Here is a 24,568-nt window from a genome sequence, read left to right as displayed (position 1 = left end):
CTTCCTAATTCACAGAGTAAATAAGTTTTAGAGCTAAAACTTTGACGTTAGAACCTAGGCTTGTAACCGCTTCACTAGAGAATTCAAAATAGAGCCTAGGAGGAAGAGATATCCTTATAGGAAAGGGATGGACTGAAAGAGATAGGGAATGGTGAATAGACATAAGGAAAGGAAATACACATTTACTGAGTGGATACTAGATGCTACTTAGCACTGTGCCAGGTGCTCTACCTGTGTTCTCCAGAAGGCAGTCTGCTTTCCATGGAGAGTGCATAGTAGCAGGAGTGGAAAGTAATTCTGAGGACTTTAAAGTGTCTTTTTTGGACCTTCCTAGCCAGGCTGAGCAGTATTGATTTACTAAAAAAGGGAGTGGTTTGGCCAATAGTCTGGATGGCTGGGAAAAGTGCTTCCCAAATTTAATGTATGCATAAATCATCGAGGGTCTTCTTCAAGTGCAGTTTTTGACTGAATAGGTCTGGGATGGGGCCTGAGACTCTGCATGTCTAACCAGCTGCTCGTCCTCTGCATTGAGTAGCAAGGAGAGGACACAGCAGAACCAAGTTAGGTGGCTGTTGTGATGCCTCGTGTAGGTGTGGTATGACAAGGGAAGAATAATATACAGTGAGAATGGAGGTTTAGAGAGAAGACTTTCAAGGATTATTTTTTACATCACCCCCACAAATGATGATGATATGTGGAATGTTAGTTTTAGAAAACGGGTTTCTGATCATAGGGGCTTTTCCTTTCCATTCAGAGGTGTTTCCTTTGTTCAGCTGACTGAAAAGGATGGAGAAGATTGCTCTTGGGGAAAGTCCGAATCTTAGTTCAGTTCTGACTCTAAGGATATTATAGAACAGTTGTTCTCCAGCATCACTTGCAGAATGTGGGGATGGCCTAAGTAAGGTAAAAAGTCACTATTCGTTATGAGCATACCTAGTACAGGGCCTAAGAATTAAAACCTTTGTTAACAATGGGACACATGTCACTCTTTTTAGGTGGGCCTGTCCTATATCAGTACAGAAGGTAAATTAACAAGCTCAAAGTCCCTAGTTGTGTTTTTTTTCTTGGCCCCACCCCACCTGCCATTTCATTATTAAAACAACAGATATGTTTTATGCATTTAAATATCTTTTCAAACTATTTACAAAGCTCTGAAGAAGATTGTGAAACTGAAGGCAATGCACATAGATCTCTATTTGGCCTAACAGTATCTTGGTTTTCTTTTACTTCCTCAGAAGGGAAGATCCTGATTAGATAAAGCTAAATATTGATTGGCATTCCTGATTATGTTTGAAGCTTTAATGTAACTTGATCTGGCAGTAGAGGTGGTTGGCCCATAAGCCTTACTGTTTTCATCTGATGCTTTTTGGAGATCCTGTGGATGCTCATCTACAAGTTAGAAATACAGGGCATAGGAAAGGCTCTCACAGTAGTCTTTCCCAGCTTTACTCATTAACTGTTGCTCAGCCAATGAAGGAAAAAAAATGTGGAATTCTCTTAAACTCTTAGTAACTTTTTGTTTCCCAAAACCAAAAAGTTTTTCTGAAAGTGCATTTAGAGGCATACTGGGATGAGGGACTTTACCTGTCATCAGGCCTGTAGGCAGAATTCCCAGGAGGCTGAAGTTTGGGTCATAAGAGCCCTCTCCATGGTATGTCAAACAGATGAGGGAAGGATGGAGGTAGAGGTTAACTTCGCAGCTTTCCTCTCTGTTCCAGTTTTAGATACATTTGATTTGCCTAGAGGTCACTTAGAATTCAGCCAACAGTATCTTTGGCTAGTCTAGTACTTAGTGAATGTAGCTGGACTAAGTCAGGGGAGTCACAGGAGAAGATCACAGAAAGGGGTATCATAATGATAATTATTCACTTATTCTCAGATTTGTTCAGTAAATTAATCCGTTTGTATTTGTCTTTTGTAACTCCATAATTTAACATCAGCTTCATTTTCATTTTGTCTCTGCATACTTGGTTTTTTTTTTTCTTTCCCACAGTGAGGTCTGGAATATAGAAAGTCCATTAGTTTTTAACCATGAGATCTTTATTGTGCTACATACATTTTCCTGCAAAGAACCTAATTTTATGTTTAGAATTATAAAGAAATAATGTACTTTATATTTACATAGAATTTAGAAGTATAAAACATTCTTGCATGTACAATATGTATGTGATTCTGTGCGTGATCTGATGAGGTAGTCTGGATTTTAAATGGTATTTTACCCATTTTACATCTAAGAAAATAAGACTCTAAGGGTTTAATGTCTTGAAGGTCACGTGGCTAGTAAGTGGGAGACCTGAGATTCAAACCTAAGCGTTTTTCTGTCTAAGCCATGATAAGTTGTCTTCTTATGGAGATTGGTTCAGCAAGGCAGGAAGGTGGCCCTGGTGATGTCTTTACCTCTGTGCAGATTTTTATAATAATATACAGTTTATTCTCATCATTCATGGTAGTTATGTTTTATAAAGTGGTGAACACTGAATTAGCAAATACTGAACTATTGCTCCTAGGGGAAATACAAGGTTAGGTTCCTGCAAGCTTCTTATCACAACATTCTTGTCCACTGATCAGAGCATGGCCTTGTTTTATGTTTTTCTGTTGAAAGATCCTTTGTTTAATATATATTGTTGATTTATGAATGCTTAACTCACGACCAGCCAGACAAAAGTACTATAACTGATGCCTGAATGAAGCTTGTATGACACATGTATTTTGTCTGTAAGGCACATCACAGCCTTCTTGCACTTAGGAACACTAGACAGCACTCAACACTATGCTTAGGGGCCATTTTAAACAGCAAAATCATGAACAAAAGGCACAAAAATATGAAAAATGTGGCACTAAACAGACCACAAAAAGAACACTGTTTTTTTTTTTTTAAACAATAAAAGAGCTGAAGCAAGAAGGCAAAGTGTCACCTTGTTCAACCTCAGCTGGGAATATGTGCATCAGGTGACTCAAAATTTTCCCTGCTTTGGGGAAATGCAAGTTAAAACCACAATTGAACCACCTCACTGCTGCTGCTGCTGCAAAAAAAAAGTCCATAATTTAAAAATAAAAAAAAAAATAGATGTTGGCATGGATGTGGTGAGAGGGAACACTTTTACACTGCTGGTTGGGAGTATAAACTAGTACAATCACTATGGAAAACAGTATGGAGATTCCTTAAAGAACTAGAAGTAGAACTACCATTTGGTCCGGCAATCCCACTACTGAATACCTATCCAGGGAAAATAAGTCATTATATGAAAAAGACACATGCATATGCATGTCTGTAGCAGTACAAATTGAAACTGCAAAAATAATGGCTAACTGCACATCAGCCAACAAGTGGATAAAGAAGATGTGGTATAAATGCACCATGGACTACTACTCTGACATAAAACAGAATGAATTAATGGCCTTTGCAGCATCTGGGATGGAGCTGGAGGCCATTATTCTAAGTGAAGTAACTTAGGAATGGAAAACCAAATATCATGTATTCTCACTTCTAAGTAAGTGGTAAGCTATGAGGATGCAAAGGCATAAGAAGGATACAGTGGACTTTAGGGAAGGATGGGAGTGGGGTGAGTGATAAAAGACTTCATATTGGGTACACTGTCCACTACTCAGGTGACAGATGCACCAAAATCTTGGAAATCACCACTAAGGAACTTATCCATGTAACCAAACACCACCTGTACTCCCAAAACTATTGAAATTAAAAAAAAAAAACCCTGCTTTGGATATACATGCCCATAAATGACTGAGAACACTCCATACTTATTGTTGGGTTACAAATAAATTTTAGAAAGTAGGCAAGTTCTTAAATACGGAATCCACAAATAATGAACATCAACTGTATCTAGAGCCTACTTTTTTCAGGATAGCATTTATGAGGCTTAAATGTTCTGGAACACTTAAGGTGTGGATCTGCCTGCCTAGATCCTATTCATATGGGTAAAGGGGGCTTTCGTAGTGAGTGTCAGAGATAATCACACAGTTCTGTTTGGTCACCCATAAAAAAGAACCTGAAATGTGTTTTTTGTTGTTAAATTTTTAAATGTAAGACTGCTTTGCAACACTGAATTATACTCCATGGTTCATCCAGCATAACATCTCTAACACTAAACAACCAAAAAGAATGGGAAGAAATACACCATTATCTCTTTCACTCATTCCCATTTGGGAAGACTAGGGAAAGGTATCTTGTAACTGGAAGGGATTTTCCTTTACCTCCTTTCTGTGGCGTCAACTTCGATCTCTTACTCATTCACCCATTTCTCCATTCCACAGATTTTTTTTAGCACCTGCTGTATTTCAGCTCTTGTATCAGGCATTGGGGTTACAAAGGCAAATAACTAAGATGTTTATAGGACAGTAAGAAAAACAAGTAGACAAGCAACTGCAATATAGTGTGATATATTTAGATAAGAAAGCATGAAATTTGGTGGGACACCATAGGAGAGACATCTCCTAGTATTAAAGCCTTCTGGAGAAGGTGGTGGGATGTCTAAGTGATAACCTTGAAGGACAAGTTAAGATGGAGACAGGGACATCACAGGCAGTGGGAATAGCTGGAACAAAGCATGAAGGGAGGAGAGTACCATGTGTTAGTGGATCTGAAAGTATAGGCAGATAAAAAAGACAGTAGGGCTCTGAGTCTGGGTCAGCCATACTACAAGTTTTATTCTGTGGGCAATAGTGAGTCACCAGATTATTTTAAATATGTGAGTGCCTTGATGAAAATTACATTTTAGGAGTTGCATCAGATCTGTATATTGCTTTGGACAGTATGGTCTTTTTAACGATATTGAGTCTTCTAATCCTAGAACATGGGGTATTTTTTCCATTTGTGTCAACTGTGATTTTTTTCATCAGTGTTTTGTAGTTCTCCTTGTAGAGATCTTTCACCTCCTTAATTAAATATTCTTAGGTATTTTGGGGGGCTGTTGTAAATAAAATGAATCTAAGTTCATTTAATGGATGATTGGATAAAAAAGATACATACACATCATGGGATACTAAACAGCCATAAAAATTATGAAATCATGTCTTTTCAGCAACAGGAGTGGGGTTGGAGGCCATTATACTAAGTGAAATAACCCAGAAACAGAAAGCAAATACCACATACTCTCACCTATAAGGGAGAGCTAAGCAGTGGGTAAACATGGACATACAGAGAGACATAATAGACATTGGGGCCTTCGAAAGGAGGGAGAGTGAGGGGGGCTGAGGGTTGAAGACTACCCATTTGGTACCACGTTGACTGTTCTGGTGACGGGCCCACTAGAGCCCAAACCTCATAGTTGTGCAATATATCCATGTAGCAAATCTGCACATACACTCCTTGAATCTATTTGAGAAATTGTATTTTAGAGCACTTTTACTACAAATGGATAATCAGTTGGAGAGAGCAAGTACTTGCTTAATTTCTTCCCATAAAGGATAGCCTTCACTTTGACTACAAATGAATACTAGAGAGGGCAAATGCCTGCTTAATTTCTCCCCATAAAGGGTAGCTTTCAACTAGAATATTTGGGAAGGAGAGAAAAGGGTTATCTGATGACCACTTTTCAGCAATGAACTGGGTGGCTGCTTCTCTCTCTGAATTGGAAATTTCTTACACCACTCTTCCTTCTGTTCCACTCAAGGCCCACAGCTGGATGTTACTGCACAATTATGCCATACTAGTTTGATTCACAAGAGTCTTGATGTTGTTTCCTTTAGAACACTATCCATTATTTCCTGCCGTGGTACCCAATGGAGCCATTGTCTGTGACCATAAAACCTATACCTTGCCCCTTTTACGATGGCAGTGCCTAATTATGATGATAAATAATAATCATTACTATGACCTATGGAACACTTTTTACCTGTTACATTATCACTAATGTTATAGCAGCCCTAAAGAAAAGTAATGTTTTCCCCATTTTGAGTATTTTAACCAGTATTCAAATCCTCTTCTCCTCTCACGTCTACAACCTCTTAGTGATGAGGGAAGGATCAAAGCTTGTTTTTCGTTTACTTAGGGAGAAATAGAAGTTAATTTGTATTGCCTTAGATTTTTCTCTGTAGCAAGTGTTGATTTTGATTTTATGTAAGCAGAAAAAAATGTCCACGTTTTAAGCTGAATTCTGACATTAAAACGGACTTATGATATATTAGCATATAGAAAAGGTTAAACACTACCCAGGTCATATATAATTATCCATTTCACTCTCTTCCAGTTTCACCTGTTAAACTAAAGAGTAGGATACAAATACACAAAGATATTGATTCAGATCCTAAGATTTTTGCCTTGAATCAGCTTGATCTGGTTTATTGTTGTTAACAACAAATGCATAGGGTGAAATCTGAAATCTTCTTGTTCTATCAGAATAAGAGTGAGGGGCGATTTGCTCTGCCCACCTAAGAACAACCAGGGCTTGCTTGTTAATGGGACCTGAATTGGTTGTGACAGGAGGCCATGAACCTCTTTAAGGGGTTGAAGCTGAAAAGGACCTCAGGGATCCCTAAGGCTGATCTCCTCATTTTACAGAGAAGGTCCAGAGAAGTAAACTAACTTTTGTTAAGATCATGTAGTAGAATAGTCGTAGAGCTAAGCTATCTTCATAACAGACTCAGGAACATAATCTAACTTCTTAGAAACCACCAGCAGACTTCTGGGAAGAAGAGCATCAGTACACTTCATACTAACATACGGTTTCAGCATTTGTATAGGCATTTATAGAGTTTATCATCGTAGTTATAAAATGTTCGGTGAGGTCTGTTCAATGTCAACATGATGGGAATCTGCTACAGTACATACATAATGGAATAGTTCAATGTAATCTTCTCATTTTTTAATACTGTGCTCATCAAAGATTGTCAGCTCCTTGAAAGGTAATTCTGTACACAAATTAGAGACTGGAAGATGACCTTCATTCACTGAATTGTGTTACAGATTTTTATGCTATTGAATAAAATCATTTTCATTGTTACTAGGTATATAAAATTTGCTATGGTTCTTGTAGTGTTCTTAGTGTTATAATTGAAAGCTATTTCTTGAGGTCCATATTTGACAAATTTCTCAATTTCTGGCACATTTCAGATTCTTCTGATTTTATCACTATTTACAGATTGCTTAATCACACTCACTCTAGTTTATATTAATATATAGAATGTGTCAATGCTAGATATTTTTATGAGACTAAAAATTCTGTCAATTTTTTTTGGCAACTATAAAATCTGATTCAAGAAGTAATGTTTGCCTTGAATGAGTTATCCAAATAATTAAATTTTTCCAATTAACTAAATATTGCTGTCTTTTCTGTGTAGTTTGATAAACCCCCATCAAAAAACATAGAACAGTGGCTCAGTAGTTCACAAATATAGAAGAGGCTTATTGTACTGTTCATCTCTAGGGACAAAGGCTTTTCTTAACACAATTACAAAAATGGCTCAATGCACACATACTCAGTAAAATTTAATTCACAGCTCTGCCAAATTCATAGCATAATGAAGTATTTAATTGTGATATTTTTATATTTTTCATAAGTTGTAAACTACTCTTGGGCCATTAAAAACACCCAGGTATCAAAACTCATCAGAAAAGTTATCTCTGACTGGGTCTTAAAATAACCCCCCTTTAAGAGCAATATCTGTTATTCTCTGTTTTACCTTCTGAGTGAAAGGGAAAAGAGACAGAGATCAAAAGTCCTACACATGTGATTTAATATTTGTTTTGATCTCTCATCTCCTCTTTAGCTTTCTCCGTCATAGTTATGTTGTAACTTGTTGACCTAGAATGTGGTAACCAGAACATTTTCTGATGTCCTCATCAAATGCAGTCCCTTTTTATGCTGAGTCTGAGCGCTCTCTGTAATCTCTCAGGTTTGGTAAGAAGACCCAAAACCATTCATAGCCTACAATGGAGTATCTCAATTTGGGTGGAGACTGTTTTTATATCAGGCTGTTGAGCTTACAGCACAAAGCTAGCGAAATGAAAGAACCTTTTAAGTCATCCTGCTGTATTGAGAGAGCGTTGTTAGCATAAAAGATGGAAAAGTGGCTTTAAATTTTTTCTTTTTTTAATTATACTTCAAGTTCTAGGGTACATGTGCACAATCAGCAGGTTTGTTACATATGTATACATGTGCCATATTGGTGTGCTGCACCCTTAACTCGTTATTTACATTAGGTATATCTCCTAATGCTATCCCTCTCCCCTCCCCCTACCCCATGACAGGCCCTGGTGTGTGATGTTCCCCTTCCTGTGTCCAAGTGTTCTCATTGTTCACTTCCCACCTATAAGTGAGAACATGTGGTGTTTGGTTTTCTGTCCTTGTGATAGTTTGCTCAGAATGATGGTTTCCAGCTGCATCCATGTCCTACAAAGGACATGAACTCATCGTTTTTTATGGCTGCATAGTATTCCATGGTGTATATGTGCCACATTTTCTTAATCCAGTCTGTCACTGATGGACATTTGGGTTGGTTCCAAGTCTTTGCTATTGTGAATAGTGCTGCAATAAACATACGTGTGCATGTGTCTTTATAGCAGCATGATTTATACTCCTTTGGGTGTATACTCAGTAATGGGATGGCTGGGTCAAATGGTATTTCTAGTTCTAGATCCTTGAGGAATCACCACACTGTATTCCACAATGGTTGAACTAGTTGACACTCCCATTAACAGTATAAAAGTGTTCCTATGTCTCCACATCCTCTCCAGCACCTATTGTTTCCTGACTTTTTAATGATTGCCATTCTAACTAGTGTGAGATGGTATCTCATTGTGGTTATAATTTGTGTTTTTCTCATGGCCAGTGGTACTGAGCATTTTTTCATGTGTCTGTTGGCTGCATAAAGGTCTTCTTTTGAGAAATGTCTGTTCATATGCTTTGCCCACTTTTTGAAGAGGTTGTTTTTTTCTTGTAAATTTGTTTGAGTTCTTTGTAGATTCTGGATATTAGCCCTTTGTCAGAGGAGTAGATTGCAAAAATTTTCTCCCATTCTGTAGGTTGCCTGTTCACTCTGATGGTAGTTTCTTTTGCCGTGCAGAAGTTCTTTAGTAGATCCCATTTGTCAGTTTTGGCTTTTGCTGCCGTTGCTTTTGGTGTTTTAGACATGAAGTCCTTGCCCATGCCTATGTCTTGAATGGTACTGCCTAGGTTTTCTTCTAGGGTTTTTATGGTTTTAGGTCTAACATTTAAGTCTTCAATCCATCTTGAATTAATTTTTGTATAAGGTGTAAGGAAGGGATCCAGTTTAAGCTTTCTCCATATGGCTAGCCAGTTTTCCCAGCACCATTTATTAAATAGGGAATCCTTTCCCCATTTCTTGTTTGTGTCAGGTTTGTCAAAGATCAGATGGTTGTAGATATGTGGTATTATTTCTAAGGGCTCTGTTCTGTTCCATTGGTCTATATCACTGTTTTTGTACCAGTACCATGCTGTTTTGGTTACTGTAGCCTTGTAGTATAGTTTGAAGTCAGATAGCAAGATGCCTCCAGCTTTGTTCTTTTGCCTTAGGATTGACTTGGCAACGTGGGCTCTTTTTTGGTTCCACCTGAACTTTAAAGTAGTTTTTTCCAATTCTGTGAAGAAAGTCATTGGTAGCTTGATGGGGATGGCATTGAATCTATAAATTAATGTGGGTGGTATGGCCATTTTCACGATATTGAATCTTCCTATCCATGAGCATGGAATGTTCTTCCATTTGTTTGTGTCCTCTTTTATTTCGTTGAGCAGTGATTTGTAATTCTCCTTGAAGAGGTCCTTCACATCCCTTGTAAGTTGGATTCCTAGGTATTTTATTCTCTTTGAAGCAATTGTGAATGGGAGTTCACTCACGATTTGGCTCTCTGTTTGTCTGTTATTGGTATATAAGAATGCATGTGATTTTTGCACGTTGATTTTGTATCCTGAGTCTTTGCTGAAGTTGCTTATCAGCTTAAGGAGATTTTGGGCTGAGATGATGGGGTTTTCTAAATATACAATCATGTCATCTGCAAACAGGGACAATTTGACTTCCTCTTTTCCTAATTGAATACCCTTGATTTCTTGCTCCTGCCTGATTGCCCTGGCCAGAACTTCCAAAGCTATGTTGAATAGGAGTGGTGAGAGAGGGCATCCATGTCTTGTGCCAGTTTTCAAAAGGAATGCTTCCAGTTTTTGCCCATTCAGTATGACATTGGTTGTGGGTTTGTCATAAATAGCTCTTACTATTTTGAGATACGTTCCATCAATACCTAGTTTATTGAGAGTTTTTATCATGAAGGGCTGTTGAATTTTGTCAAAGGCCTTTTCTGCATCTATTGAGATAATCATGTGGTTTCTGTCTTTGGTTCTGTTTATATGCTGGATTACATTTATTGATTTGCATATGTTGAACCAGCCTTGCATCCCAGGGATGAAGCCCACTTGATCATGGTGGATAAGCTTTTTGGTGTGCTTTCGGTTTACCAGTATTTTATTGAGGATTTTGGCATCCATGTTCATCAGGAATATTGGTCTAAAATTCTCTTTTTTTTGTTGTGTCTCTGCCAGGTTTTGGTATCAGGATGATGCTGGCCTCATAAAATTAGTTAAGGAAGATTCCCTCTTTTTCTGTTGATTGGAATAGTTTCGGAAGGAATGGTACCATCTCCTCCTTGTACTTCTGGTAGAATTCGGCTGTGAATCCGTCTGGTCCTGGACTTTTTTTGGTTGGTAGGCTATTAAATTATTGCCTCAATTTCAGAGCCTGTTATTGGTCTATTCAGGGATTCAACTTCTTCCTGGTTTAGTCTTGGGAGGGTGTATGTGTCCAAGAATGTATCAATTTCTCCTAGATTTTCTAGTTTATGTAGAGGTGTTTATAGTATTCTCTGACGGTAGTTTGTATTTCTGTGGGATCCATGGTGATACCCCCTTTATCATTTTTATTGCATCTATTTGATTCTTCTCTCTTCTTTATTAGTCTTGCTGGCGGTCTATCAATTTTGTTGATCTTTTCAAAAAAAAAAAGCTCCTGGATTCACTGATTTTTTTGAAGGGTATTTTATGTCTCTATCTCCTTCAGTTCTGCTCTGATCTTAGTTATTTCTTGCCTTCTGCTAGCTTTTGAATGTGTTTGCTCTTGCTTCTCTAGTTTTTTAAATTGTGATATTAAGGTGTTGAGTTTCGATCTTTCCTGCTTTTTCTTGTGGACATTTAGTGCTATAAATTTCCCTCTACACACTGCTTTAAATGTGTCCCAGAGATTTTGGTACATTGTGTCTTTGTTCTTTTTGGTTTCAAAGAACATCTTTATTTCTGCCTTCATTTCGTTATTTACCCAGTAGTCACTCAGGAGCAGGTTGTTCAGTTTCCATGTAGTTGAGCAGTTTTGAGTGACTTTCTTAATCCTGAGTTCTAGTTTGATTGTGCTGTGGTCTGAGAGACAGTTTGTTGTGATTTCTGTTCCTTTACATTTGCTGAGGAGTGTTTTACTTCCAACTATGTGGTCAATTTTGGACTAAGTGCGGTGTGGTGCTGAGAAGAATGTATATTCTGTTGATTTGGGGTGGAGAGTTCTGTAGATGTCTATTCGGTCTACTTGATGCAGAGCTGAGTTCAATTCCTGGATATCCTTGTTAACTTTCTGTCTTGTTGATCTGTGTAATGTTGATAGTGGGGTGTTAAAGTCTCCCATTATTTATTGTGTGGGAATCTAAGTCTCTTTGTAGGTCTCTAAGGACTTGCTTTATGCATCTGGGTGCTCCTGTATTGGGTGTATATATATTTAGGATAGTTAGCTCTTCTTGTTGAATTGATCCCTTTACCCTTATGTAATGGCCTTCTTTGTCTCTTTTGATCTTTGTTGGTTTAAAGTCTATTTTTTCAGAGACTAGGATTGCAACCCCCGCCTTTTTGTTTTCCATTTCCTTGGTAGATCTTCCTTCATCCCTTTATTTTGAGCCTATCTGTGTCTCTGCACGTGAGATGGGTCTCTTGAATATAGCACACTGATGGGTCTTGACTCTGTATCCAATTTGCCAGTCTGTGTCTTTTAATTGGAGAATTTAGCCCATTTACATTTAAGGTTAATATTGTTATGTGTGAATTTGATTCTGTCATTATGATGTTAGCTGATGATTTTACTCGTTAGTTGATGCAATTTCTTCCTATCATTGATGGTCCTTACAGTTTGGCATGTTTTTGCAGTGGCTGGTACTGGTTGTTCTTTTCCATGTTTAGTGCTTCCTTCAGGAGCTGTTGTAGGGCAGGCCTGGTGGTGACAAAATCTCTAAGCATTTGCTTGTCTGGAAAGGATTTTATTTCTCCTTCACTTATGAAGCTTAGTTTGGCTGGATATGAAATTCTAGGTTGAAAATTCTTTTCTTTAAGAATGTTAAATATTGGCCCGCACTCTCTTCTGGCTTGGAGAGTTTCTGTGGAGAGATCTGCTGTTAGTCTGATGGGCTTCCCTTTGTGGGTAACCTGACCTTTCTCTCTGGCTGCCCTTAACATTTTTTCCTTCATTTCAACTTGGTGAATCTGACAATTATGTGTCTTGGAGTTGCTCTTCTTGAGCAGTATCTTTGTGGCATTCTCTGTATTTTCTGAATTTGAATGTTGATCTGCCTTGCTAGGTTGGAGAAGTTATCCTGGATAATATCCTGCAGAGTGTTTCCAGCTTGGTTCCATTCTCCCTGTCACTTTCAGGTACACCAATCAGACATAGATTTGGTCTTTTCACATAGTCCCATATTTGTTGGAGACTTTGTTCATTTCTTTTTACTCTTTTTTCTCTAAACTTCTCTTCTTGCTTCATTTCATTCATTTGTTTTTTATTTATTTATTTTTTTATTTTTATTTTTTTTTATTATTATACTTTAAGTTCTAGGGTACATGTGCATAATGTGCAGGTTTGTTACATATGTATACTTGTGCCATGTTGCTGTGCTGCACCCATCAACTCGTCATTTACATCAGGTATAACTCCCAACGCAATCCCTCCTCCCTCCCCCTCCCCATGATAGGCCCCGGTGTGTGATGTTCCCCTTCCCGAGTCCAAGTGATCTCATTGTTCAGTTCCTACCTATGAGTGAGAACATGCGGTGTTTGGTTTTCTGTTCTTGTGATAGTTTGCTAAGAATGATGGTATCCAGTTGCATCCATGTCCCTACAAAGGACACAAACTCATCCTTTTTTATGGCTGCATAGTATTCCATGGTGTATATGTGCCACATTTTCTTAATCCAGTCTGTCACTGATGGACATTTGGGTTGATTCCAAGTCTTTGCTATTGTGAATAGTGCCGCAATAAACATACGTGTGCATGTGTCTTTATAGCAGCATGATTTATAATCCTTTGGGTATATACCCAGTAATGGGATGGCTGGGTCATATGGTACATCTAGTTCTAGATCCTTGAGGAATCGCCATACTGTTTTCCATAATGGTTGAACTAGTTTACAATCCCACCAACAGTGTTAAAGTGTTCCTATTTCTCCACATCCTCTCTAGCACCTGTTATTTCCTGACTTTTTAATGATCGCCATTCTAACTGGTGTGAGATGGTATCTCATTGTGGTTTTGATTTGCATTTCTCTGATGGCCAGTGATGATGAGCATTTTTTCATGTGTCTGTTGGCTGTATGAATGTCTTCTAAAACCTAGGTAGTACCATTCAGGACATAGGCATGGGCAAAGACTTCATGTCTAAAACACCAAAAGCAACGGCAGCAAAAGCCAAAATTGACAAATGGGATCTAATTAAACTAAAAAGCTTCTGCACAGCAAAAGAAACTACCATCAGAGTGAACTGGCAACCTACAGAATGGGAGAAAATGTTTGCAATCTACTCATCTGACAAAGGGCTAATATCCAGAACCTACAAAGAACTCAAACAAATTTACAAGAAAAAAACAAACAACCCCATCAAAAAATGGGCAAAGGATATGAACATTTCATTCATTTGATCTTCAGTCACTGATACCCTTTCTTCCAGTTGATCGAATTGGTTACTGAACCTTGTGCATTTGTCACGTAGTTCTCTTGCCATGGTTTTCAGCTCCATCAGGTCAGTTAAGGACTTCTCTACACTGGTTATTCTAGTTAGCCATTCGTCTAATCTTTTTTTCAAGGTTTTTAGCTGCTTTGTGATGAGTTCGAACTTCCTCCTTTAGCTCAGAGAAGTTGGATCATCTGAAGCCTTCTCTCAACTCATCAAAGCCAGTCTCTGTCTAGCTTTATTCCATTGCTGGTGAGGAGCTGCATTCCTTTGGAGGGGGAGAGGTGCTGTGATTTTTAGAATTTTCAGCTTTTCTGCTCTGTTTTTTCTCCATCTTTGTGGGTTTATCTGCCTTTGGTCTTTGATGATGGTGATGTATAGATGGGGTTTCGGTGTGGATGTCCTTTCTGTTTGTTAGTTTTCCTTCTAACAGTCAGGACCCTCAGCTACAGGTCTGTTTGAGTTTGCTGGAGGTCTATACCAGACCCTGTTTGCCTGGGTATTAGCAGTGGAGGCTGCAGAACAGCGAATATTGCTGAACAGCAAATGTTGCTGCTTGATCATTCCTCTGGAAGCTTCGTCTCAGAAAGGTACCTGTCCATGTGAGGTATCAGTCTGCCCCTACCGGGGGGTGCCTCCAAGTTAGGCTACTTGGAGGTCAGGGACCAACTTGAGGAGGCAGTCTATCCGTTCTCAGATCTCAAACTCTGTGCTGGGAGAACCACTACTCTCTTGAAAGCTGTCAGACAGAGATATTTAAGTCTGCAGAGGTTTCTGCTGCCTTTTGTTTGGCTATGCCCTGACCGCAGAGGTGGAGTCTACAAAGGCAGGCAGGCTTCCTTGAGCTGCAGTGGGCTTCACCCAGTTTGAGCTTCCTGGCCACTTTGTTTAGCTACTCAAGCCTCAACAATGGCAGTCCCCCGGCCTCACTGCTGCCTTGCAGTTCGATCTCAGACTGCTGTGTTAGCAAAGAACGAGGCTCCGAGGGCATGGGACTCTCTGAGCCAGATGCTGGATATAATCTCCTGCTGTGCCGTTTGCTAAGACCATTGGAAAAGTGCAGTTTTAGGGTGGGAGTTACCCGATTTCCAGGTACCATCTGTCACAACTTCCCTTGGGTAGGAAAGGGAATTCACTGACCCCTTGCACTTCCTGGGTGAGGTGATGCCTTGCCCTGCTTTGGCTCATGCTCGGTGGGCTACACCCACTGTCCTGTACCCACTGTCCGACAAGCTCCAGTGAGATGAACCCGGTACCTCAATTGGAAATGCAGAAATCACCCGTGTTCTGCGTTGCTCACACTGGGAGCTGTAGACTCGAGCTGTTCCTATTCAGCCATCGTGGAAACGCCCCTCTTTAATTTTTTTCTAGGCAGAGAAGAGTACTCATTATGTACCATCTGAGGTATAGATGAGAGGGGGAGTTAACACTGTGTCTCCCGTTTGAGTTGGCTCTGCCTAGATGAAAGCTGAGAGAGGCACTCAGTCCTGGGCTCACCTATTCCAGGGAGTGTTTCTCTGTAGTGTTCCCATTATAACTTTCTAACAAGTTTCCATGTGTTCTGTGTTCATATTCACAAAAGAGTTGTCATTGGGGTTTTTTCTTTTCGTTTATTTTTACCCCATTTATGATCCTTCTTGACATTATACTCTAATTCTGTGATTTGTGATTATCCATCTAAATCCAATACCTTCCTCACAAGAGTCATTAATATGTTTTTATGGGGAAAGAACTTGAAGTCTGAAGACCCTGATCCAAGTCCAGGAGCCTCAACTTAATCAGTGGTACCACTTTGGACTTAACCTCTCTGTGCCATATTTTTCTGTTTATAAAATGCTGATAATGATAGTTGCTTTATTTTTTTCATAGAGTTTTGAGTGTAAAATGAGATAAAGATGTGAAAATTATAAGGCTTTACAGAAATTGATATCTTGTTTTCATTCTTTTTTAAAACCATTGTAAAGTTTTAAATATACAAATCAGATTCTCCTACACTACATACTCCTTTCAGGAAAATTAGTAGAGTTATTAGAGAAAAAAATAAAAATAAATAAAAATGAAGTCAGACAGTTGTAAAGCAACCATAGGGCATCATAATACACATGGACTCCCCTTTATCCTCCTGGTCTTGCTACCCAGAGTGTGGTCTGTGGATCAGAAGCATGAGCCTCATCTGGGAGCGTGTAGAAGTGCAGACTCTCTGGTCTTATCCTAGACCTGTTGATTCAGAACATGCATTTTCACAAGATCTCCAGGTGCTTAGTGTGTACATTGAAATTTGAGAAGCACCATATAGTACCTCATGTAGCACTGGTAGCATTCAAGATGATTCTATGCAGTAAACAAGCAAACTTTTTTTAATTTTAATTACTTGGTTTGAAGAATATTAGAAGAACATATTACCAACCCATGAAACCTGTTATTTTATAGATTTTCCTTGTGGTAAGGCTAACAGGTGAGTTAAATTAACACAGATTATTAAGTAAATGATAGAGCAGATGATTCTTGGGAAATGGCAAAAATTATGAAGGTGGCTTTTGTAACTGGTCTTAGGATAACCCTGATCTAGAAGCTCAGTGGGATTCATAGCAGGGTCTTAGTAGCTGTGAATGACTTCTGGGGTGCTGTTAGCCCTAGCTGAAGGTGCCCCCAGAAGGCTTAGCTCTTGTGTTTGTCACGTACCCCAGGTCAGACTAGGGTTGTCATCTTTCATCATCCACTGAAAATGCAAACAGCTTACAAGGTCTAGGGCCCTTTATTTTATTTTCGTTCTGGATTCCATGTGCGAGATGTACAGGTTTGTTACATAGGTAAACATGTGTCATGGTGGTTTGCTGCACCTACCAACCCATCACCTAGGTATTAAGCCCAGCATGCCTTAACTGTTTATCCTGATGTTCTGCCTTGCTCTACTCCTTCCCAGAAAGGCGCCAGTGTGTGTTGTTCCCCTCCCTGTGTAGATGTGTGTTCAGCTCCCCCTAATAAATGAAAACATGTAATGTTTGGTTTTCTGTTCCTGTGTTAGTTTGCTGAGGATAATGGCTTACAGCTCCATCCGTTGTCCCTGCAAAGGACATAATTCCATTCCTTTTATGGCTGCATAGTATTTCATGATATATATATATTTATATATATGTGTGTATGTATATATGTGTGTATGTGTGTATATATGTGTGTGTATATATTATACACACACACACACACCACATTCTCTTTGTCCAATCAGTCATTGATGGGGATTTCAGTTGATTCCACGTTTTTGCTATTATGAATTGTGCTGCAGTGAACATACACATGCATGTATCTTCATAACAGAATGGTTTATATTCCTTTAGGTATATATTCAGTAATGGGATTGCTGGGTAAAAGGGTATTTCTGGTTCTAGGTCTTTGAGGAATTGCCACACTGTTTTCCACAGTGATTGAACTAACTTATATTCCCACCAACAGTGGGCTGTTAGCCCTTTGTCAGATGAGTAGATTGCAAACATTTTCTCCTATTCTGTAGGTTGCCTCTTTACTCTGATGGTACTTTATTTTGCTGTGCAGAAGTTCTTTAGTTTAATTAGATCCCATTTGTCAATTTTGGCTTTTGTTGCCATTGGTTTTGGTGTTTTAGACATGAAGTCCTTGCCCATGCCTATGTCCTGAATGGTATGGCCTAGGTTTTCTTCTAGGGTTTTTATCGTTTTAGATCTAACATTTGATTCTTTAATCCATCTTGAATTAATTTTGTGTAAGGTGTAAGGAAGGAAGTGATCCAGTTTTAGTTTTCTTCATATGGCTAGCCAGTTTTCCCAGCACCATTTATTAAATGGGGAATCCTTTTCCCATTGTTTGTTTTTATCAGGTTTGTCAAAGATCAGATGGTTGTAGATATGTGGTCTTATTTCTCATTTCTCTATTCTTTTCCATTGGTCTATGTGTCTGTTTTTGTCCAAGTACCATGCTGTTTTGGTTACTGTAGCCTTGCAATATAGTTTGAAGTCAGGTAGCAAGATGCCTCTAGCTTTGCTCTTTTTGCTTAGGATTGTCTTGGCTATATGGGCTCTTTCAGTTCCATATGAAATTTAAAGTCATTTTTAAAAATTCTGTTAAGAATGTCAATGGTAGTTTAATGAGAATAGCATTGAATTTATAAATTACTTTAGGCATTATGGCAATTTTCATGATGTTGATTCTTCCTATCCATGAGCATAGAATGCTTTTCCATTTTGTATCCTCTCTGATTTCTCTGATTAGTGGTTTGTAGTTGTCCTTGAAGAAGTCCTCCACTTCATTATTAGCTGTATTCTTAGGTACTTTATTCTCTTTGTAGCAATTGTGAATGGGAGTTTGTTCGTGATTTAGCTTTCTGCTTGTCTATTGTTGGTGTATAGGAATGGTTGTGATTTTTGCACATTGATTTTGTATCCTGAGACTTAGTTGAAGTTGCTTATCAGCTTAAGAAGATTTTGTGCTGAGACAATGGGGTTTTCTAGATATAGCACCATGTCATCTGCAAACAGAGACAGTTTTTCTTCCTCTCTTCCTATTTGAATACGCTTTCTTTCTTTCTCTTGCCTGAGAAAGAACTGGCCAGAACTTCCAATACTGTGTTTAATAGGAGTGGTTAGAGAGGGCATCCTTGTCTTGTGCTAGTTTTCAAGGGGAATGCTTCCAGCTTTTGCCTGTTCAGTATGATATTCGCTGTGAGTTTGTCATAAATGACTCATTATTTTGAGGTATGTTCCATCGATACCTCTAGTTTATTGAGAGTTTTTAACGTGAAGGAATGTTGGATTTTATTGAAAGCAGGCTCCTTTTTTTGTCCCTTCAACTCTTCCCAAAAGAGTTCTTGGAAGAGTTCAAGCACAAAAATAGCCTTTATTTTTAAATTTACTACTTAGACTAACTGTAGGGGCTAGAAGATTCTGTCTCTTTCCCTGCGGTAACCTATAGCTGAATGTTTATAAAATATGTGAACAGTTTATCCAGGAGACTTTTAATTCCTCATAACTCAGTTTCTCTTGAGACACAGTTATGGAGTCAATTCCTCATGAGGTCAGATTTTTAAGATTTTTGTCTGCATTTTCTTCCCTTTTACTTTTTTCAGTAACTTGTGACATTATATAAGTAAAACAACTAAATTTTAAAGCATCTAGAATGTGTAGGGGGAAATGGTTTATGAATTGCCATGCCGTGCTTGTGTAGTTGCCTTGTGAGTTTTTCTCTGAACCATTCCAGGTTCCTACACGTGCTGCTAAAGTAAACACCTGTGGTCTTCTGTTCATCTTCCCATTTTTTTCCTCAGTCCCATTTGCACTCTACCTTGACATTACTCTGATTCTGTGGTTTGGGACTATCCACCAGAACCCATCACCTTAACCAACTTAGAAAGTTCAGTTGCAGAAGATTTTCTTGCAAATGAAACTCTAGCTTATTGATCAGTGGTGTTACTCCTCATGAAAAACCTTTCCAGAGACTTTACAAATTGAAAAAGCATGGTAACTTGTAGTCTTGTAAAGAATGATATCCAGAAGATTCTTCAGTTGTCTACATACAAAGGTAAATAGTTAATTTGATGTTTAAAGTATTACTCAGACTTCATATTGTCATCCTATGGACAGTTGCAACGTCTTTGCTATTTTTCGTTGTAATAGATATTTTAAAATAATTTCGTACAGTTGCAGAATCCAGCCTACTTCTGAACTTCTTCCATTTAAAATAATATACATAAAACAAAGTCAAGAGATAAATAGCAGATTGGGGAAAAATCTTCACAATATTATGACAGAGGCCTAATTTCCTTAATATCCATAGAGCTCTTCAAGTGGCTAAGAATAACCCAATAGAAAAATAACAAAGAATATAAGCATGAAAGGATGTTCACTCTCATATATCATTAAACATAAATCAAAACAAGTTGCGGTTTTCCAGCTGTCAGATTAGCTGAAATGAAAATGTTGGAAAAACTTCAGTGTTAAAGAGTAGGAAGAATAGCATGTTGTTGCAATTATGAATTGTTAAAATTTTCTGAAGGGTGATTTGGCAATATTTATGAAAATGTGAAATGTACTTACACTTTGATCAAGAAATTCCACAGATATGAAAAGATATATATGTAATGATAGTCTTTGCAGCATTATTTATAATATCCTAAACTGAAAGTGACTTCTGTGTCCCTTAGGAGGATTTACAGTAGTAACATCGTTTATTGAGCCCATGGAATAACCTGCAGCCACTAAAAAGATGTCCTAGCTTTACAGGAAAAAAAAGGGAAAAACAAAATATAAAAGACGGACTAATATGATCCCATTTGTATATAAAAAACAGGAGGATAAGAGGATCCTATAAATACTTGTATGTGAATAAAAGTTCTTGAAAAGAGGAAACAGAGTTAATTATGGAAAGAGGTGGTAGAGAGATCAGAGATCCAGAGGATAGAGAGTGACAGTGGGAGAGTGAGTGGGAGAGTGAGAGAAAGAGAGAGAGACCAAGACTTTAATTATTTAGAAAATAAATAATTTTGAATTTGTCAGAACAATTTTGTATGATAAATGTGATTTAGATGTGTTGAGAGACTGATAAACAATCTGATTCATATAAATTCTATTTTCCCTACCCACACAGTCCTCCTGTCCCCACCTTCATTTCCACCCCTAGTAGTTATGCTTTCATGAATATTAGCTGAGTGTTTTTGCTTCCCTTGGGGTACTGCTTTTGAGAGAGAAAACAAGTATCGGTGAAGTGGCCAAAGGGCCAGCAATGGAGGGAAAAATAAAGACTTTGCCCAGTACTGAAAATGAAAAGCTATCTGCTAAAAATGAGCCATTCTTTGGTAATTTTAATTAGCCATTTAAAATAGTTCAGATAAAAGCAGTGACATTTTCCTAAAGAAGAATTTGGTTTGGACTTCCTGTCTAATTATTTCAGTTGCCTATTACTCCTGTAAGGAAAATAAGGTTATTAAGCTTTTCTCAAGCTCTTTTTCTTTTAGCCCCTAGGACATTCTCATTTCTATGTCTAGTTTGGGGGCAGATGCTTTGGATTATTGATGGAGGTCTTTTTAGAAATGGACTTTTACCTTCTTTAAATAGCCCTGGACATGCGTATATCTCACCACTACCCAGGAAGTACGTTTTGACACCTGGATTGAGTTATGAAATTTATCTTTTACTTCTCACTTTTTCCAGTTGCCCTGCATTTTAAATTTGCCCAATAGCATTTTACTTAGTTTATTTTAATACTTCAGAAAGTTATTTAAAGGTTTGTTGACTCAGTTTTTAATCAAACAACTGTTCTACATGTTATTTTAATACTTAACGTAAAATTCATTTTTTACATATTTTTCAGCTCTCCCCTCTGCCACCCTGAGGACTTCTAGTATCATAAATTTGTCCTTCATTTTGCCTTAGAGATCCTTTCCTCGGTACTGCGTTTGGGTGTCTGAGAGAGATATTCAGAGATACCCTGTGCCCAGTGTTAGGCTTCCACAAGCTTTCATGCACAGCTGAGTAGGACGTTTTTCAACTTCATTTCTGTTTTTGTTTTGTTTTGTTTTGTTTTTGCAGACACCGAACTTCTCCCTCTGCAATTTTTTTTTTCCTGATCTAAACTTTCTGGGAGTGATCAAGCATTTTTCTTTCAGATGGAGACTATTTTACCTTTACAAGACATGAACCCATTGGAGTGTGTGGACAGATCATCCCAGTGAGTGTATCTCCTCGCACCTCGTATTTATTTTCATTTGACCCAGTTCTCTTAAAGACACATAAAACGTGGTCCTCAGCGATGTGTGTTTTCCATTACTGGGGGAAAAAAAACTGAGCTCATGTTGTTGACATATCTTTAACAGCCTCCCTGCAAATGCTTATTTGAACAGGTTAATAGGGTTTCAGCTCTGTTACCAGGAGTTGAATTCTCAAGTCATGGAATTCTCATGATTAAAATAAGCAAAGCACAGTGTATTAATAACCTGCCCTTCATTATTATGTCCATTCTGCTTATGGAAAATTAATGCTTTGTTATATTTGTTTATTTTTTAGAACTGTGACTCACCATCCTTCCAAGCATATTATTTTATATGATCTTTTAATCCCATTCTTTCCCACTGTTTCTTTTCACAAGAATCTAGATAGAAGATGCTACAGAAGACACAGCAGTACAGTTAACGTCACAGTCATAATTGAAACCATGCCGAGCTGCTGTGTGTCTTGTAAAGAGAAATAGATGTAGTGCTTAGTGTTTGGATTGGAACATTAAACATTGTGCTTTTGTTCCTCTCTCTCATACACAGCCTTTGTACAATACAAAACATGACCAAAGCTTCTAACAGTACTAGCTAATAGTTCTGGCAGGGATTTCAAGGGGATGCTCAGAGTTTAACTCTTATAGTATAGACAGGAAGTTTTCTGTTTTCAAAATATAGTAGTATAACTCAAGATAATCTTTGGCATTGGGAACCAAAGATGTGGGGAAGGTATAATATTTGTTTGAATAATTGATAAATCCCAGATTACTGTGAAATTTATTAGAGAATGCAAAGGTAAAATGAGAGGTTTGGGTTAAATTCTTTTGCTCCTAAAGGCCCTAGGGAAATCCCACTTGGATCAGCTCTGGGACGAGGTCTGTCACCTTCCTTGTAGGATTCAAACTTCCCTTTCTTGCCCTTGCCCACACTCTCAACGCTGCAGCTTCACTGACAGGACAAGAGTTGCCTGTCAGCCAGCTCTGGCTCAATTACTGCACTTCAAGATTTATACACTGTAGATGGAATTAAAACATTACTGTGGACTCCCAAGTTTATAAACAACTAAGGGGAAAAGAAATTGGGTGTTTGGTGAAGGCAAGACACTTGTATATTTTTGCAGGCTTGCCAGAGCCAGTGAGAAGCCTTCAAGGGTGGCAGCTGAGATGCTTCAGGCAGAAACACATTGTGGTCAAGGGCTGAAGCCAGGGGATGTGGATTTCTGTTTTCTTTCTTAATGAAATTATCAATGACACCTGATAGTACTGAGGTTCATGCCTGATCTTGTGACAATACAAGCTTAATATCCTTTTAAAATCAGTTTAAAACATTTTAGACCCCAACCTCATCTACTCATGTAAATGTACTGTAGTCTCCAATAGCTTCTTTTACAGTGGAAAACAGACAAATGAAAAGTTTTGCATACTCATAAGTATATGCACTTTATTTTTTGTAATCATGTATGTTCGTGACAATGCATGTATCTAAAGAAAAAGTACTACCTTGAAATACACATTGACTTAACTATAACTCATAGTTAGAATTTTCTTTTCTAGTTCTTCCATGTTGAAGAGCTTTTCATACCAGTGTGAAAATTCTGATGTAAAAATCTCAGATGCAGGAAAAAGTTTTCATACACGAGAACTTATTGGAACCAAAGCCTAATTTAAAAATACATGAAAACAACAGTGACAAAAAAAAAAACAAAACAAATAACAAAACTCCCTTTTCACCGTGGGATTTCTTTTGGTGGGTAGTTGAAATACAGTAATTGGTTGGTCAGAGAGAAAAGGAGAGATTTCCAAGGTCAGTGTTATTCTATTCTTAATGAAGTAATTGAAAATCCAAACATCTATACTTTGTAGTGGTCAAGATTTATGTTGAGGACTAGTTTGAGAAGTATGAGAAGTCACAGCTTGAAAACAAAGTAGTGGAGGAATATTTTTCCATCTATCAACTTTGAGTTTTTTCCTTTTCAGTGGAACTTCCCCCTGCTGATGTTTGCCTGGAAAATTGCTCCAGCCTTGTGCTGTGGCAATACAGTAGTTATTAAGCCAGCAGAGCAAACACCACTCAGTGCACTCTACATGGGAGCCCTCATCAAGGAGGTAAGAGAAACGGACTTCAGGAGTGCTTCTGACTCCCCTTACAGCTGGAGCCTACTAGAGCATATCTCATTTAACATGAATGCATCAGCTTTCATCAGCCACATTTCCTCCTGTTCTGTTTTCTTAGGCTGGCTTTCCTCCTGGGGTCGTCAATATTTTGCCAGGATACGGGCCAACAGCTGGGGCAGCAATAGCTTCTCACATTGGCATAGACAAGATTGCGTTCACAGGGTCTACTGAGGTAGGTATCTGAAAAACCAGGGATTAAAGAACAGTCTTGCGAATGAGTTGAGGGGTTACAAAAACAATAAAATTAGTACCCATAGGCTAGACACCAAAAGGGCAGTGAGTACCCAAGCCCACAGAGGATAACATCGGTGTCATAGAACACTGGTGGATGTGAAAGCAAAGGCACACAGGGACCATTTGACCCCACAGATCTCTGAGCATTTTTGTGATACCGTCTGTGTAAGAACTATCCCAGAATCTGGGGTTCCAGCCACTTTGTTGAGTCAAGAACAGCAGTGGCAGAAGCAAGTTAAGAAGCTGGAAGTCTAAACTAGTCCCTGGTAAGGATAAGAATGGAGACACAAGCTTTCCCTTCTCATTGTTTGGACAGATCCTGTAAGTGCAATTGGCAACTCACTATGCCCCATGAACCATAAGAGATGATATAGAGCAGGGTTCAGCACAGTTTTTCCTGTATAGGGCCAGATAGTAAATGTAGATTTTGTAGGCAATATGGTCTCTGCTGCAGCTACTCAGCTATACCATAGTATCACCAAATAGTCAT

General features: G+C 38.4%; 1 protein-coding gene across 1 annotated transcript in view; it reads left to right on the top strand.

Annotated features, from left to right (window-relative positions):
* The window catches only part of ALDH1A2 (aldehyde dehydrogenase 1 family member A2), a 118,482-nt gene that overhangs the window by 53,868 nt on the left and 40,046 nt on the right, over nucleotides 1-24,568 (top strand). Inside the window, exons 5-7 of the mRNA XM_008016462.3 lie at nucleotides 21,569-21,630; nucleotides 23,647-23,775; nucleotides 23,903-24,016. Coding sequence (XP_008014653.1) covers nucleotides 21,569-21,630; nucleotides 23,647-23,775; nucleotides 23,903-24,016 — 305 coding nt within the window. The remainder of the gene's footprint in view (nucleotides 1-21,568; nucleotides 21,631-23,646; nucleotides 23,776-23,902; nucleotides 24,017-24,568) is intronic.

The sequence above is a fragment of the Chlorocebus sabaeus genome, chromosome 26 (assembly GCF_047675955.1).
Source record: "Chlorocebus sabaeus isolate Y175 chromosome 26, mChlSab1.0.hap1, whole genome shotgun sequence".
NCBI lineage: Eukaryota > Metazoa > Chordata > Mammalia > Primates > Cercopithecidae > Chlorocebus > Chlorocebus sabaeus.
This window is presented reverse-complemented; position numbering and strand designations above follow the sequence as displayed.